General features: G+C 51.6%; 2 protein-coding genes across 5 annotated transcripts in view; both read right to left on the bottom strand.

The window, feature by feature from the left end:
- Positions 1–331: 331 nt before the first annotated feature.
- C14H8orf58 (chromosome 14 C8orf58 homolog) lies at positions 332–5,402 on the bottom strand. 2 transcript variants are annotated; one of them, XM_021182523.1, is made up of 7 exons: positions 5,238–5,402; positions 3,121–3,596; positions 2,596–2,736; positions 2,353–2,455; positions 2,098–2,213; positions 1,779–1,882; positions 332–1,203 (listed from the first exon to the last, which is right to left on the bottom strand). In XM_021182523.1, the coding sequence occupies exons 1-7, from the start codon at positions 5,284–5,286 to the stop codon at positions 1,095–1,097; spliced, it is 1,098 nt and encodes a 365-aa protein (XP_021038182.1). In that variant the 5' UTR covers positions 5,287–5,402; the 3' UTR covers positions 332–1,094. The 2 variants fall into 2 exon arrangements, with proteins under 2 accessions (XP_021038182.1, XP_021038181.1); XM_021182522.1 differs by having other exon boundaries at positions 1,779–1,885.
- Positions 5,403–10,297: 4,895 nt separating this feature from the next.
- Pdlim2 (PDZ and LIM domain 2) overlaps positions 10,298–17,912 on the bottom strand; it is a 12,950-nt gene continuing 5,335 nt past the window's right edge. For 2 of the 3 annotated variants that reach the window (XM_029469365.1, XM_021181942.2), the window contains exons 4-10: positions 17,248–17,317; positions 16,993–17,144; positions 16,753–16,831; positions 14,089–14,168; positions 13,785–13,912; positions 12,205–12,322; positions 10,315–10,873 (exon numbers count right to left, since the gene is read on the bottom strand). In XM_029469365.1, the coding sequence (XP_029325225.1) occupies positions 10,696–10,873; positions 12,205–12,322; positions 13,785–13,912; positions 14,089–14,168; positions 16,753–16,831; positions 16,993–17,144; positions 17,248–17,317 (805 nt within the window). In that variant the 3' untranslated portion in view covers positions 10,315–10,695. Of the gene's footprint in view, positions 10,874–12,204; positions 12,323–13,784; positions 13,913–14,088; positions 14,169–16,752; positions 16,832–16,992; positions 17,145–17,247; positions 17,318–17,912 lie in introns of all 3 variants that reach the window. The other variant, XM_029469364.1, reaches the window with a different exon arrangement.

Raw genomic sequence — 17,912 nt, forward strand, 5'->3', positions numbered from 1 at the left:
GTGCCTACTGGGGGTCCATTTCCAGGGGATAGTCTTCTGACTAAAGCCAATGACCACCCCACCCCACCCCCATCCTTATTCCTGTCCTTCTCTTGACTGCACCACCAGCAAGGGGTAAGCATATCCGAAATCTATACCCAGACTCTCAAATATGAAATGTACAAGATCTTAATAAAATGGCTCTATCCAAAATCTTGCCAGAAATGTGGCTATTTTCACAACTATTAGCAGTGAACACACACACAACTTCCTTTAACCTCTGGCCTCCCATCTCCCCACTCCCGTTTGCCTCCAGCAGCATGCCCTTTCCAGGTCACTTAACAGTCACAGCACACATTGAGAATGTTTAATGTTACTTCATCCTCCTAACAAGCTTATGAGGTAGGTAAGGTGGGCATCATGGTCCCAAGTAGGAAGCTATGGCTCAGAAATTAAGAGACTTCGCTGTGATTAAACTCCAGGATAGAACACAGCATCTTAGAGTTGACCTTGCAAGTTATGTGTTGTTCCTCTCAATGTTCTTGATCTTCCCCGAATCCCTCATTCAGCCTTCACGGGCTGTACTCCAGAGCCGTGACTCACTACAAAGGTACCCAAGGCAATGTTGTTCTTGGTCCTAGGGCTGCCGTCTCAGGTATGAGGAAGACATTAGAAGTCCACATTAGTAACTGTTCATTGTGGAATGAAGATCAGTGCCATCCTTCCAGTGACACCCCAAACACCAACCCTTTGGACGAATGACTCCATCAGATGGGGCAGACAGAAGTCCAACAAAGATTGCATAAACTTATATCTGCGACATGCTGACACACTCCCATACTAAACATGCTCTATGAGCACCTGATAAATAAGTCAGTTCACATTGCCTAAGCCCAGAGATTTCTGATGAGGAGGAAGAGCCCCGGAAGAGTGCTGGAACTGCACTCAGGAACCTCTTGGGGATCCAGGGCTCCTTGCTTCGATGCTTAGAGATGGACTTGGCCTTCACCTTGAAGAGGAGCAAGCACCAATAGCTTTTCTTGGCAGTGCAGAGAAGTAGCAGTAAGCCAAAATGTGAGGGACTTCTTCCCAAGGTCACCAAGTACACCAAGAGGTCATACAGAAAGATTTTTTGCTCGTGGCTTCTTAACCACCAATGTTGGTATAAAGGTCTTCCGTTGGGAATGGCACGGAGTCCTGTCAGAGAGGTTCCTAAACTCCATCCTATAGAAAAGCAAAGGAAAGTTAGACTGGAAGAGAAAGAAAACAGGCATATGAAGCTTTGTTTACCTCCTGAGGAGAAGCTGCCAACCATGACAGACTTCACCTACAGTAAAATACTTTGCCTGTGTGTCTACCTTACCAGCTCCTAAATTTCAGTGGTAAGAAGTAAGGGCTTGACACGTGAGGATGAACATGCTGCCCACAACCTGGTTGTGGCTTCAGGAAAGCCACTGTCCCCAATCTCATGTCATCTTCCGTCTCTTCACCAACAAATGGGCATCATTTTGTTTCTTTGGGGGGGTTTTGTTGTTTTTTGTTTGTTTGTTTGTTTGTTTTGTTTTTTCGAGACAGGGTTTCTCTGTGTAGCCCTGGCTGTCCTGGAACTCACTTTGTAGACCAGGCTGGCCTCGAACTCAGAAATCCACCTGCCTCTGCCTCCTGAGTGCTGGGATTAAAGGCGTGCGCCACCACGCCTGGCCAAATGGGGCATCTTAACTACAAGACAGGATACTACCAACATCCTTGCCCATCAGTCTCTCCCCACTGCCTAAATCTAAATCAGGCACAAGACTCACCTGGATCCAGAACCATCAGGGGGAACAGGAGGCTCAGGAAGTCGAGGGCTCCTCCAACGGAGCCGATTGAGCAGAACTTTGACCTTATCCCAGTGGGAGAGATCCTGCTGAACAGAGAATAAGGGCTCATCATACAGAGCATCTATATACTATACATCCCTAATGCAGCTACCAGGAACTTCACTGCCCAAGCAAGTCACCTGCTCCAATCAGCAATCCTGTCATTTCCCTAAAGCTCTGATTTGGGGGTCCTTACACATTCCCATGTTCCCCCACCCTGCACCATTCTACTACCTGCTCCACATATATCCATCACTACCTTGGGTTCCTGGGAGGGCGGAAGGATGTGGGTTGGTTCCAGCAAGGCCTCTGGCAGCCTAGAGGAGCTGGTGACAAGCACCCCCACTTCTGGAAGTGAAGCTGCCTCTGCACCTTCTGAAAGAGAACTACATCATCTGGGGCCAGAAACAAGCAGGAAGCAACCCCACTAAGATACAGTTTAGGGGTCTGCTGATGGGACCCTGGGCAGGCACATAGGCAGCAGAATGCAGAGGAAGACACAGTTGCCCCTTACCTGGATCCTTTGTCTGGCTCAGCTCCTCTCTGTGCTCCTGGACCCTATTGTCTGGGATATGCGATGATGAAAGAGCTGGAGCCAATACTTCCTCCTCAGGATCCTGAGGCAGGCGAGATGGAACAAGCAGAGACTCACTCGAAAGCTGAGGCTGTTCAGGAGGCATTCATGCTCCAGGGGTCCCACCCTTCCCCCACCTTCCTCCCTAACTGACCTGGCCACCTGCACCTGTCCATCACTCACCCTAGAGGGTCTCTGGGTCTGCAGCTGCAGGTACAGCTGCTGGAGCCTCGCCATCTGCTCCAGCACAAGGCACAGGTGTTCCAGGTAGCGCAAGCCCTGACCTGGAAGGCAGGTACAGGCTCCAGACTCCATATTACCAACCTGTGGGACACGTTAAGGTAGGAAGACCTTCAGAGTCAGCCAAAACTCCCATTCTGGGTAGTCAGGCTGCACTGAGCCAACAAAATGGAACACAGCAGACAAGCCAAGAAAGACACACTTGGCTGGCTTCCCCAGTGGCCAGCTGAGCATGTCACCCATACCTGTCTGCCTCCTCTGTGGGGGTGGCTACATACTGCTGGGTGCGAAGTGAGACAAAAAGCAATGACACAACCATCAATTAGGGGCAAGGGACGCCCCACCCCGAGAGAGCTCCAGGGAAAATGGGGGGAAGGGTCCCCATGAGCCACACCTCAGGGCTTTCTCCACCCCACCCCACCCCACCCCACCCCACTCCACTCCACTTTAGCCAAGATGAATACTCACCTCCTTTGCTTCTTCCAGACCAGCCTCTAGCTCAGTGTCTGCCTCCGTGGACTCCTGTTCTCCTCCAAAGATGGGCACTCCACCTACAGGCTTGTTCAGCAGTTGCAGGGAGCCACGCCGAGCAGACAAGCTGGGAAACTCTCGAGATCTCTCCAGCACCTGCTCCAGCTTCTGTCTGGCCAGCAGCCGGTCTAGCCGGGCAGGAGGCAGCTCAGGGGTCCCCATGGGCTCAAGGTTCAGAGAATCTTGAGAAAGTCCTGATAAGGTAGCCAAGGAGCTGTCCCCAACTACCATCTCCATGCCCGAGTCCTGGGAAGCCAGTTTCAGAAGTGGCATCTGTCTCTCCAGACCTCTCAGCTCATTCTGTCCCTCCCTGAAGTCCAGTGAACATTCGTGAGTGTTGTCTGGTATCCGTCTGTAAGTGCAAGTGACTCCTGGCACCACACAGCCTTGTGCCAGGTCCTCAAAGGCCCCATCTGTAAGGAAAATCTGTATCAAGCTGGGCAGGATGCCCTCAACGCCCCCAGCATTCCTAGCACCCAACAGCATTCCCTTGAGGAGGTGTGTCCTGTACCAGTGGTGAACAAGGACACAGGACATCCACATCCCCACTGGGATAAAGTTCCACCCTTGCTTGGAAGATGTATAGATAGGGTTCTTATAACAATTGTTGACAGCCAACAGAAACCTACACTTTGAGCATGTGGTAGGCAAAGTCCTTGCAAGTCATGACAATCAGCAATGCAGATAGCTTAAGAGACCCTTAACTAAGGTTCACCTGAAACAATCAAGTCTAAGTGCCTCGGACTTCCTGGATATGGGAGGGAGAAAGAGCGAAGTGAAGGACGGGGCTACACAGTGCTATCTGGAGTCCCTGACACACCAGGAAGCAGGATGAGGTATCTCCTGGAGTTTATGAGGACACTGGTAAAAATGAAAGCAACTGGGGCTGAGATGTGACCCTGTGAGAGCTTTCAGAGAGTGCCCACACAGGGCACTGGGTCCCATCCTCACACTGCAAAACAGAAATAGCAGCAGCAGCAATAAAAACAATGGCTTTTTTTTTCCCCCTGAGGGTTTCTCTATGTAGCCCTGGCTGTCCTGAAACTCACTCTTTAGACCAGGCTGGCCTTGAACTCAGAAATTCGCCTGTCTCTGCCTCCCAAGTGCTGGGATTAAAGGTGTGTGTCACCATGCCCAGCTGGCAATTATAATCATTTAGAATAATTTTGGCTTTTTAAGCAAGAAAGGATGATCATGTGACAAATGGAAGTTTTTGGAGTTGGATCAATGATTCAGTATTTTAAAATACTACTTTTCCAGAAGACAGGCGTTGAGTGGGTGTTGTTGGGTGGGTCTTGGGTTCCCAGCACCTACATGGGTGTTCGAAACTCCAATCTAAGGGCTCTGAGCCCTTCTTTTGACTTCCCCAGCCAGTCCACACAGGTAAATCAGACAAAAGTAAAAATTTAAACAACAACAACAAAAACCTTTTAAATATAAACTAAGTAAAACAAGGAAACTGACTTTTGTTTTGTTTTGTTTTGTTTTGAAACAGTGTTTTACTCTGTATCCTCAACTGCCCTTGAACCCCCAGTATTCCTCCTGCCTAAATGCTGGAATTATAGGCACGAATCTCCTCGCCCCTTTGGCTAGCATCCACTTATTACCACCTTTGTGCCAGGGGTTTTGGTGGCCTGGGTATCGGGCAGAAGCTTGGGCAGCTTTGGCGGGAAGAGGATGCCAGCCCGTCCCCTCTGGATCAGGAAGTGTACCAGGAAGCCTATGCCCGGCAACCATCCCTGAGAAATGGGTTTGTGGCCACCAAGGGGCTTGCAGGATTGCTGGCTGAGGCAAGAATATCGGAGCCACCCAACCTCGGATAGAAGAAGCTTCCACAATGGGAATTAGGGGGAAAGGAGACCACGGACAAGTAGAATGTGGATGATGGGTGATTGACCTGCAAATCCCGGAGGATCTGCACTGTGTATGGCGTCCCAAGCCTATTCACTCTACTCCTTCAAAGCAAGGAAGCGAGGGGGCGCGGCTGGTGGACGCCGCTTGAGCGGGGCTGGAGAATAGGAGACGACCCCAGGGTGGGAGGCAACGCGACTCACCCCGGCCGCCAAGTTGCTCCACCGCAAAGACGCGGCGCCGGCTCAGCATGGCGTGTTCCAGACGTGAAAACCGCTGCAGCGGCACCGGAGTGATCTCGGGCGTCCCCAAGTCCCTAGCTGTGCCCGAGCGGCTCTGCCGGTCTCTCCCTGCCCAGATGGGCGTGGTTCCAGGACACTCCCCGCAGGGGGCGGGGCGGGGCGCGGCACGCAGGTGGAGGGCGCTGGCCTAGGCATCATCAGTCTGGAGACTGCCTTCCCTAGGCTTCATATCCCCAGCCCTGGCAGCAGAAGTGCCCCAATTAAGTGCTCTTGGAGGAGAGTGTACCCACTCGAGGGCTTTAGCCGGCTGGCTGCGCGAGGTCACCGCTCCCCACCCCGACACACACACACACACACACACACACACACACACACACACACTGCCTGTGTTCCTGCTGCTGCAGCTTGGAACCTTACTAATGCGGAGCTGCACTGCACAACAGCCCGGAAGGAAATGGAACCCCACAGTGCTGGCGGAGGGAAGAAGGCAGACTAGGACTGCATCCGGCCTCACAGCTGTATAACTTGAGGGCAGGTCCCTCAGCCTGTCAGGAAGGGGAAGGGGTTCTGCGCCCTGGGAAAACCTATGTCCAGAGCTCCTTAAGAACCCCTTACCTAGCCCAAGCCTGTCTTATCTGGGTGCTGCTGTAGGCGTGTGGTGGCTGGGTCTGCAGGCTGTGGGCAGGAGGTGAACCACAGCCTGGAGGCTGAGCAGAAGTTTAAATGTTTCCCTGACCCTAGCAGCCACCACCCTTGGCCCGGTTCCATTCTACCCCTACCCCATTCTAAAAAGGAGCCGGGGCAGCAGCTGATGGCCAACTACCAGGTGACCAGATGGTATTGGGGCTTCTAGGGAAACATCCCCTTTCTCCGAAGCCAATAAGGACTGGGAAATCTCAGCTGGCCTCAAATGCCCTAGAGGAAAATATGGGTGACCTGGAGAAGAGACAAGAGCCAGAGTCACCGGAAGTCGCCCGCCCCTCTCCTTGCTTCTTCCTTGATCCCACCTTCTAAAGCTCCCCACTGGTTCCTCTGTCAGAGAGCCACCAACAATGCAAACTTCCGTACTATGAAGTTGGCAAACTGAGCCCCACAACCTCCCCCACTCTCCCACATCCCCATCCCCGCCACCACCCACCCACCCCTCCCCCGCCCCCGTTGCAAGATGAGAGCTGAGTTGCAGTCCTCTGTCATCTTCAGAACCTTGCTGTTTAGGTCAAGCCCTTTTCCTGCAGCCTGAGTTCCCAGGGTTGCTGGCTGCCCCACCCCACCCCCATGCCTGTCCTTCAAATAGAATGAGGGAAACAGGATGCTGGACCTGGCAGAACTGCCTTCTCCAAGCCCAAGAAGATCCAGAGAAGCAAGCTTCTCCAGCCAAGCCAGGTGGCTCCCACCCCCCCAAGGTGAAGCTGTAGGGAAGTAAAACAGGGGTATCCTTTGCCTGATTTTGCCCTGAATTTGGAAAATGTGGGGCCCAGATTCCAAGCAGCAGTATCCCTGGTGACTAGGGTCAGGAATGCATCTAGAAACAGGAAGCCAGGCCAGCAGGAATGCAGTGTCTCAGCACAAAGAACCCACACACACCCCACTAAATACACTCCCCAACATACACTCCCTCCCAGATAGGGCCCCACCCCTTTGTGCAAGGCTGGGCCAGGTCTGATCTGTCACAGCCTTCATGGGAACTGGACCTGAGGTAGTGGGCTAGGCTTCCTTCTGCATCTAATGTCCTGACTGAAGCTAACCCGTAACCCAGCCAGTCCTTCATTACCTACCCCAAGGCTTGTGTGTCCCTGCAGTACCTGCCATTGCCTAGGTCTCTTTTCTTGGCCACCTCCACCTAGAAAATCATGTCCCTTTGGAGTAAACTGCCAGAAGCATCACGGCTCTACCGTCTGTTGCTCCTTCAGGCAGTCCATCCATGGCTGTGGTCCTTCTGCCTCCAATGGAGAAGTCCCAAATTCAGGAAGCTGGCTCCCTGAAAACACCATGCTTGACTAAGGGGACAAGCGAACAGAGATCAAGCACCCGAAAACAACAGGTTCTGGTTTGGGTCCTTTCCTGACTCCCTTCCCTTACTAACTAGAAGGCCTCTGTCCACAGGCTCTTCATTTGTAGAATGAGGGTGCCAGCAATGCTTGCCTCTGAGCTGTGAGGATGCAGATAGAGCGTTTCAAACATCAACAGTACATGCAGAATGCTCTACAGCAGTGGTTCTCAACCTGTGGGTCTTGACCACTTTGGGGGGGTTGCATATCAGATATCCTGCAAATATTTACGTTATGATTCCTAACAATAGCAAAATTTCACTTATGAAGTTGCAATGAACATCCTTTTATGGTTGGGGGTCGCCACAACATGAGGGACTGTATCAAAGGGTCGCTGCATTAGGAAGGCTGAGAACCACTGCCTTAGAGTCTCAGCCACCATTATCCAACTGTGTCACTTTGAGTGACACTCCCCCAGCTGTTTGAAGGGAGGATCATTAGATGCTTGGACCACTTAATAAATCTGTCATTTTTTGAACTTACTCTCCAAAATGCAGGAAGAAATAGAATGCAGTAGTGCCAAAGGGATGTGTGAGTCAGAGAGAAGGGGAACTCACCAATAGCTGGTTTACTGTGAGGATGAGGGAACCAGAGACTACCCAGCCCCCCCCCCTTCACTCCTTGTGGCTCATACAGGTTTCCTGCAGGTGTGGATATAACCATATGAATAAGCCAACTCACTCTTTCCAACCTGTCACTGCTTTGAGTGACTTTCTAAGCAAGCATCCCCAGAGACTCCAGGTGATGTTCCTATCACATCTGACCTCAGTGCAGGTTTCCCAGCAGCCACTGCTCTAAGTTGACCATTGTCTTTGGCAGTCACCCAGCTCTCAACACAGCATCAGTCCTAGTTCAGAGGGCTGCAGCTTTGAATACACAGAGCAGCCCCTTGTGTGTTCCGGGACAGCCTTAACAGCTACTGTGTTTTATGATGCCAGCCCCAGAGCAGCTACTTCCACATTATCTACAGGAAAGTGAGGGGGTGGGCTGGAGGGGGTGTTTAATCCTTCTGTCTGCCCACTGTGCAGAAGCCCAACTTCCAGGGAATTCTTCCTGTGAGCCGTTTCCCTGCAGTGGGATCGCTGAACACTAGACGACACCAAAGAGACTACCTGTTTTCTAACCAGTAGCTCAGACCAACTCCCCAGCCAGCCACCAGCCAGCCAGCCAGCCTTGATCTTTTCTATAAAAATACAAACACATCTTCGGGCAGGCATCCAGGCAAAAGGTGAGATGATTACATCAAGGTATAAATTATATTCTAAGAAGGCAAAACGGTCTCTGCCAAGATTACTTTCCCAAATCCAGGTAGCAAAGGCTGCCATCAAGATCCCACCCTCCGGGCTGGTGAGATGGCTCTTCTGAAGGTCCAGAGTTCAAATCCCAGCAACCACATGGTGGCTCACAACCATCCGTAATGAGATATGACTCCCCTCTGCTGGTGTGTCTGAAGACAGCTACAGTGTACTTACATATAATAAATAAATAAATCTTAAAAAAAAAAAAATCCCACCCTCCAAAGCTAGCTTTGATCCCCGGTGAAAGGTTCACAATGCGTCCCCTGCCCTGTGACACACACTGCCACCTGAACATATTCTGAAATACCTTCTGAAGTTGAACCTAAGGGTGGCTGATAAGTTGGACCAAAAATTAAGGGTTTGCAAAGGACTACCGTTCCCTACCTCCTCTCTGTTCAAATGTACCCCACACAGGGCAGGATGTTGAACACCAGACACACACCTGTTATATTTCCCCCTTGTCAATGAAATCAGCAGATCAAAGGGTGCAAGTATGAGCACACCAGCTGGGCTGAGACCCAGCTCTTGGTGGGTGGTACCTTGAAGTGAATACTCTGTGGGACTGTCTCAGTCCAACATACACAAACACCTGACTAGGACCTCTAATGGGCCAGTCTGATGGCATCACTGGCTGAAAACACTTAGGCACACAGTCCTGGTAGCCATTGAGTACCATCCTCAGAACCCATGGTAGGAGGAGAAAACCAACTCCCCAAAAATGTTTTGTTTGTTTGTTTGTTTTTCCAACAGGGTTTCTCTGGGTAGTCCTGGCTGTCCTGGAACTCGATCTGTAGACCAATCCTTCCTGAGCAAGGCCATCCTACAGCTCTGGTCCAAGGTTATCTTTGGTTGATGGATCATTGTTCCCAATGGAGCAAGCAGCCTGAGGGATCAAGTTCCTCCACCCATGCACACACCATTGCTGGATCCCCCTTCTTGACTGCCCTGCTCATCTGTGTACACTGCTGGTCCATGAGATTAGTAGCATCCAATTAAGCTCTGCCCACAGCTTAGTTTATGGAGGGTTTGGCTGTCTTGCCAGGAAGCTCTTCCCTGGTCCTCCATTTCCATGTCTCTCTGAGCTTCAGAGAAGAAACCCCCTCCCTCCAAAAATGAGCAACCTTTTTTTTTTTTTTTTTTTTTAGGAGCACCTTTACAAAAGAGTTAAAGAAGCATAAAGCCCCAACTTAAAGAAGTGAGTGACTTGGGCTGGAGAGATGATTCAGCGGTTAAGAGCACTGACTGCTTTTCCAGAGGTCCCGAGTTCAATTCCCAGCAACCACATGATGGCTCACAACCATCTGTAACGAGATCTGATGCCCTCTTCTGGTGTGTCTGAAGATAGCAACATTGTATTCATACATATAAATAAACAAATCTGAAGAGGAAGAAGGAGGGGGAGGGGAGGGGAGGGCAGAGGAAGAGGAAGAGGAAGAGGAAGAGGAAGAAGAAGAAGAAGAAGAAGAAGAAGAAGAAGAAGAAGAAGAAGAAGAAGAAGAAGAGAATGACTGAACATGGTGAGGCATAGCCCCAGCATGCATACTGTCTCAAGGAATGAAAAAGAAAAATAAGAAACAGGCCTCTGCAATGAGGTGCATAGTAGGTGGGACTTAAGGGAGAAGAAAAAGAGGCTACCTATAAATAAAGACTTTTTCCCCAGGAACAGGGAAAGGAAGAAAATACACTACTTAATTTTTTCCACGTGTATATAGAGTTCATATGTTAGAAACTTCACACCATGAATATCATTTACCTCAGGTCCACCTTTCCCTTCTAGATGCTTCTATCCATGCCCAACCCCATACACTTGCGTGTCAAACATGGCGGCCACTTTAGACCATAATACGGAACCTGGCCTGCAGGAGGAAGGCCAGAGAGAGTGGAACTGTCCTTAGCACTAGCAATCTAACATTAGTCCCAACCCTTGGCCTCACCCAGCAAGGACAAAGGGGACTCCCCAACCTTAGTTCACATAAGATCATCTATCACCTGCTATCACCCCTTCCCTGCTTGCTCTTGGTATAATCAAGTCTGCAGAGTCTGAGAGTGCAGACAGGCCGAGCACCTTGAGGCTCAGGCTCGAGAGTTGAGAGTTCCAGGCATAGAGTAGCGCTGGCGGGCATGCTTCTCGCAGTACAACTCGTTGCCCACCCAGAAGTGGCCGCGCATCTTCAGGTTCAGCCCACAGTCTGCGCAAGTGTAGCAGCCAGGGTGTCGGTACCTCCCCTCCTGGATGCGGACCGCCTGGTTCCTGCAGAAAGGGGACAGAGACAGGACAGTTAGGAGGACCTGGCATGAGGCCACCATTACCAGGAAACCTGCTCCCCTCGCCAGTCAGAACCTCAGACACACAGATCTCAGGGCACTTGGCTCCCAAAAGCCTCTCTCTCAGGAATTTCATTTTACCAACCCCAACAAAGGATCAACATGCACATGCACAAACCCCGGACTGGGACTTCTAATGGGCCAGTCTGATGATTCCACTGGCTAAAACCACTTTGCCACACAAGCTTGACAACCTGAGTACCATCCTCAGAACCCATGGTAGGAGGAGAAAACCAACTCCCCAAAGCTGTTTTGTTTGTTTGTTTGTTTGTTGTTTTTCAGACAGGGTTTCTCTGTGTAGTCCTGGCTATCCTGGGACTCCCTCTGTAGACCAGGCTGGCCTCGAACTCAGAAATCCGCCTGCCTCTGCCTCCCAAGTGCTGGGATCAAAGGTGTGTGCTATCACCACCGGACTTTGTCTTCTGGTCTTCACATGTGTGCCTGTGGTTACTTCCACACTCATATATACACAGATACTTATTTGTTTAATTAAAAGTAACACTGTTACACCCTGAGCCAGGCAAGCTCACACACGCCTACGATCACAGCATTAGTGAGGCAAGCATATATAGTGTTGAGGCAGACCCTGTCTCACACACTGACGAAGATTCCTCATGTCTCCTGGGCTGTGGCTCTCAGAGAGTGACCCTCGGTACAGAACTTAGAGCATCAACATTTCAAGGCAGTGCAATCAGAACGGATAACCCGGGGTTAGTTGTGTGTTCTGTGCATTACGAGCCCTCTGGGGACAGGGATGCAGGCTCCTGGGAAAGCCACTAGTATATATCAGCGTTCCACCTACATTCTTCAGAGTACCGGACACTATCCGGTCCCGCCAATGAGAAAGTAGCAGTCACAAAAGGTCAAGGCGTTGCTCAAAGTCACCTGACTTTCAGTGTTGGCAGTTAGGGAGAGATACGAGCATTTTTATTTTTAAACCAGAGAGAAGTGCTGCATTATAATGTCGCCCATTGAGAAATGAGCCCAGGATAGGGAAAAAAGAGCAAGCTTTTCTAAGAGGAGGGAGGTGCTTCATCTGGGCACAGAGGCTTGGGAACATGTACGAAAACCCAAAAGTGCTAGCATTTTTTTTCATTCCCTTGCAGGAAGGAGGGTGAGCAGGAAACAGCCAAGCCTTCAATTTTGAACTGGAAGCCACTTGGCCATGCTGCCCTCTAGGGTCCCTGACTGATGGCCCAGCTTTGCCTGGAAGCCCCAGGTATGGTCGGCACCCAGCCCCCCACCCCCAATACTCACGAGATGTTGACGCTGCACTTCTCACAGGTGTGGAGCTTGGGTGGAGTGGCCAAGGCCCTGGAGGTGGGCAAGGAAGCCTGGGGGCTCAGCGAGCTGGGCACAAAGGCAGGTGTGCCACCTGGGACGGGTAGGAGACAGACTCCATGAGAGCTGCCTGTCCACCACAAAGGTATCCAGCTATACACAATGGCATTTTATGACATTCCTCCATTCCTCCCCAGGACACGCCCACTCTTGTGGCCAAAGGCACACTTTTACATGGGCCTCTAGAGTGCTGGTGGGGATGCCACTTAGTAAAGAAGGAGATGAGGCAGAGCCTTGGCAAAGGCTGATGAGGAACCCTATCCTTCCAAAGCAACCTGGGAACGTCTGTGCCTAGTGTTTGCCAGAGACAAGTAGGTGCTGTCTCTCCGTGGACCAGTCATGATGATGTAAACAGATAATACTAGGTCATAAGGCCATCACAGTGTCTTTGTTCGGCCCTTTCAAAGGACATTTATACACATCATTGCACCCGAGCCAGCGAGAACACCAAGATGAAGCACAAAAGCACTGGGCAGCCATTGTCCAAGCTTCAGCTGAGATTCTGTGACACCCAAGAAGTGACCTTACGTTTGTACTCTTCTCCCCCCACCTACCCACTACCAATCTCCCTGGGGCCCCTCCCATAGAGACCTCAGAGTCAGGATGGACAGGCTTTGTTTGGAAAACCTTTTTACTTAGCCCCGTGTTCCCGAAAACAGCCTTGTGATCACTACACACTCAGAGTTGTGCCTAGGACCGGCTATTCTGCAGCTCCAAGCCCTGTTCTGCCAGCATCATCCTTTCTGTGGACAAGACAGCATTCTTGTCTGCTGCTACAAAGGGCATCGTTCATGACTTCCTGGAGGGATAGCATGCATCCCACTGCTGTATGCACACTTGTGGGAACTTCTTAGAGCCATATCTCCAATCCTCGGGGGTTGAGGTCGGGTATACTCTACATATCTGTTCCACTGGATAAACACACCGGTGTATTTCCAATGAGTAAACGGGTGGCTGACTGTACTCTGTTGTTTGCAGAGCTACCTCGCCTGGCATGACAGTCTGTGGCATAGCGTTCTTTGTTCTGGCTTCCAAGGCCCCTGCCTCAGCACAGCTAGTTCTCCCCGACACCCTCCCCTGCTACCAGGCCAAGCCAGTGTCTAGTGAACATAACCCAACGCTCTGGTTGCCGGCCTCCACATTCCATAGTACTCCTGCCAGGCCACTGTCTGAAAGCTGATGGAGTCTGGGATCTTGTTTCAAGGCCAAATCAAATCCCTCTTTTTCCAAGAAGCCCTCCCTGGAGACCCAACCCAGAGTCCCTGCTTTGACCACTCCCTTGTTTTCCTGGTTCTGACGAGTACCACCCACCCCTTTCTGAGGGTACCCAGTTAACCCAACCAGAACGTAAGCTTCTTACTCGCTGGTGCCTGACATATATATGCTCCCCTAATGCCTAGTTCTGCTAAGGACCCTTAAGCTACTTCCTTAGTCGGTTTGGCCTCATTCCAGAGAGTCCAAGGAACCTTACTTCATCCAGAGCCTAGAGGCCTCACCTCTCTCCTCAGCCTCCAAGGCTTCCTGTAAGAGTCGAAAAGAGCTGGACTGCCTTGGGGCGGCCCGACCCTGGCGGTTCTCCTGCAGCATCTTGAACACCTCTGAGTCCTCCTCCAGATCCAAACTGCTGTGGAAGAGTAGAAGAGACAACTAAGAATAAGGACCCTGCAATGATGTTGGGACACACCCCGGTGCAGATGAATATGAGAGGATTAAGGGACGGAGACTCCCATCCCTCTCTAGGAAACCAGTCCCGTCCAGACCCTCCAGGAGCTCACCCAACTCTGCAAGACCTGCTAGTACCTGATCCTGGGGCTGGAGGGCCGTCCTGGGGAATGGAGCAGCACCCTCACTGCGGAGTCGCTTGGGCTGCTGTGGCCGGCCTGTGGGAGGAGAGCGGCAGGGAGGAGTCAGTCCACCCACCCCCCACCCTGGTGGCCAGCTTGTTCTGTGTGCTTTACAAGATGCTGTTCTCAAGATCGACGCAAGGGGGCGCCTAGCCTCCAACAACCCACTGGTATCGGGTACCCTGTGCCCTGCCCTCATAGCCAAGGCACCAAGGATGAGATCCCATAAGGGAAGAGACGCCCGTGCCCGGATGCAGAGATGTTTAAGTTACACTTGGGAATCCCACAAGGAGCAAAAACGAGGACGTCGGGTGGGCACGCCACACAGACACCCTTTAGATATATTGATATATTCCACACACTTAGATCATGCTACCTATGTAGAGATGTGGCCAGCCTCCTACTCCACAGAAGAAACAAGAAAAGCAAGCAAGCCTGGAAGCCAATCATCTTGCAACAAGGCCATGGAAGTATAACTGTGTAAAGGATGTACCCAGGTGCAGATGGGAAACAGGCTTCTAGACTCAACAGTGAAGAAGAAAACTGTGTTTCCGGCCTGAGAGATGGCTCAGCGGCTAAGAGCACTCACTGACTGCTCTTCCAGAGGTCCTGAGTTCAAATCCTAGCAACCACATGGTGGCTCACAACCATCTGTAATGAGTTCGGATGCCCTCTTCTGGTGTGTCTGAAGACAGCTTCAGTGTACGAAGCTAATTAGACCATATATGTGCTTCTTTCCTGTGGTCTTGGGGCCTCTGAGATGCTAAGAGTGTGACTCAGGAGGGAAGTGTGGACCTCTTGACTCCTGCTGCCATCTGTGCAGCCTGAGGGGTGAGGAATTCTGGTTTTTTTGGTTTTTTTCCATGAATGCATCCTTAAGAGCCCAGAGGGTGCTTGAGGAGAAGCAGCTGGCTGAGGGAGAGGGATGAGAGTTCCCAAGGGACGGATGACCGAGCCTGACTCTGAGGACCAGAGAGGGGGTAAGAGGATCCTGCTCTCGCCAGCAGCACTGGGACCAGCTGGGGCCTGCCTGTCACCTGACCCGGGCTCCTTCTTTAGCATACAGGTTTGTCAAAACACAAGCTCCTGGCCCAGTGGTAGCAGCAGCGGCGGCAGCAGAGAATCCCAGCTTTCCAGCTCTCCAGAAGGCCAAGGCAGGCAGATCTCTGTGAGTTCAAGGCCAGCTTGATCTACAGAGCGAGTTCCAAGACAGTCAGAGCTACAAGGAGAAATCCTGCCTTGAAAAACAAACAAACAAAAAAAACCCCACAAGTTCCTATTCTTGAGTCCCCAGTTCCCACTCTGCAGCAAGTCCAGGCTGGGGCCCGGGAGATCTGTATTTATAATAAATTCCCTAGGAATCCTAATTTTCCCATAGACATTCTCAGGGGCTGCTGCTGTTTGCTCAGGTGGGACACCACAGGAAGACCTGCCCTTGAGTACCCACCATCTGCTAGACCAACAACGTAGAATTCCCAGAAGGGATGCACCTACCAACTGGGGGCCAAGTTCCTTTCCAGCTTGTCTCTACCTGTTGGGTCTTTCTGGGACCCATCTTCTCCCTCCTAGAACTTCAGACCACTGCACCTCATTCTCTAATCAACCCCCTTCCTCTAATCTCCCTCCACTGTTCAGCAAAACTCCCAGATGAGCCTTCTCAGGCCACCCAACCTACTTGTCTTTCTCCCCTTCCAGAATGCCTCCTGCTTTTGTAATTAATCCCACACCGCTTCATACTTAATTGTTTCAAAATTGTTTGGCATGTTTGTCTTATCTCAACAGCCACATCTTAAATTCCTTAAAGATGGATCTGTGGCCACATCACCCACCCAGCTGGCCCTGGGGTAGGCACAAGGCCCAGCACCACAAATTGAGCCCCTTCCTTCTCCAGTCCCCCCTCCCCACTTCCTCTCTCCTACCACCCTCAAAGGCCCTGCTCATTGGAATGCAGAACCTTCCACCCCAAAAGGCCCTGCTCTTTGGAATGCAGAGCCAACCCAGAAGTAAGATTCCAGCAGCTGGGCCTTGTTCCCTTCACCAAAAGGCCGGACATACCCCCAGCCACTCTGCCCCCAGCAGCTGATGGCCAGAACTGTTGTCATCTGCCCCGCCCCTGTCCTTGGGGGAGGAGAAATACCACCTGGGGGTTAAGCTGTCAGCAGTGGCCGTAGGGACTGTGGGGGAGGAGACAGAAAACAGGCCAAGGGCAGAGTGAGGCAGAACCACACGGTCCCACAGAGTCTCTTTGGGCTGCATGGAAGGAGATCAAGGCTGCTGGGGTGGGGAGAGGGGTGGGGGTGGGAGTTGGGGGCTTGGAACAGGGAAGAATGTCTTTGGGAGATGCAGCCAGCACTGGAGAGGGAGTCACCCCAACAACAGCAGCAAAACTATTTCAGCCACAGCCCAAAAGAAACACTGAGAAGGGAGAGAGCCAGAGCGACAGGAGAGAGGACTACAAGTGGCCTCAGTGTTAGCTAGCTTCTCTGGCTGGCTCAGGGGTATAACGGACCTGTCACTAGGGGATGGTCCCACGGGCTGGTCAGGTACTGCCAGAGGGCACCAAGGGCAGCTAGTGGCTCGGGAGGCAGGTCTCTCATCTCCTTCCCTTAGGAAGCCTCACCTGTTGGCTGTTGGGGTGGCCGGGGTAGGTCAAGTGGTGAGCAGCAGCAAGGCCTGGAGAGTGTGTCAGACTCTGGAAACTGAAATGAGCAGGGGAGTGGGGAACAATGTGGTGCAGTGCCCACACAGCCTGCCCCAGGGAAGAGGGGGCCCAGGGTCCCCTACACAGAACTACTGAGACTCCGAGGGGCTAGGCTCAAACTTGGTGGCCCACTTGGCCAGGGTACTCAGCCATGCTCACCTACAGCCAATCACATCCTCTCCAGAAAGGGCAATTGGGCTGGCAGGGGGTGGGGTGGAGAAGGGGCTGCACGGCCTGGGGCTGAGAGAGACTGGACTGAAGCAGGCAGACCTCTGGGAAGACTGGCTGTCACGGTGTGTCCTCAGGGAGCCCTGTGGAGAAAGGGGCCAAGAAAGAGTTGGCATGACCCTGCTGGCTGCACCCTTGAGGGTACTTGGGGGGCGCTGTAGCTCATGACTGGAAGGCCCAGCTTACCTGGAATCTGGTTGCCAGCACTTCCAAGGAGCCGTCCCCATTGGTCTGCCCAGGAGAGGCTGTTTGGGACCTGAAGGACAAGAGAGAAGAAAGAGATGGTCTATCACGGGATCCTAGACTTCACCCTTCCTGAACACTGTTCCTAGGCCCAGGCCTTCAGACCAGCCAAGTCTCCAAGACACTTGGCCATTGGACTTTTAACTTTGTTAAGTTCAAAACAAATGACTCCCATAAATCCACCACTCCTCTCGGGCTCAGCACCATAGCAGAAAGGACAGAGTTTCAGCAGAATGCTTGATAAATCCAGTTTATCAGGCCTTCCTCACGTGACCCACATCCCTCCTTTCTTCCATTTCATCTAGACTGCCACAGAAACAGCAACTGCCTTCGATCAATTCTGAGGAACATGACTAATTCCATGTAAATAACCCCTTTTGTCTTTTAAACTGTGGAGAAACCAAAGCCTTAAGAAAGAAAATGAGGGGCTGGAGAGATGGCTCAGCGGTTAAGAACACTGACTGCTCTTCCAGAGGTCCTGAGTTCAATTCCCAGCAACCACATGGTGGCTCATAACCATCTGTAATGGGATCTGATGCCCTCTTCTGGTGTGTCTGAAGACAGTGACAGTGTACACTCATATATAAAATAAATAAATCTTAAAAAAA

The sequence above is a fragment of the Mus caroli genome, chromosome 14, assembly GCF_900094665.2.
Source record: "Mus caroli chromosome 14, CAROLI_EIJ_v1.1, whole genome shotgun sequence".
Lineage (NCBI taxonomy): Eukaryota > Metazoa > Chordata > Mammalia > Rodentia > Muridae > Mus > Mus caroli.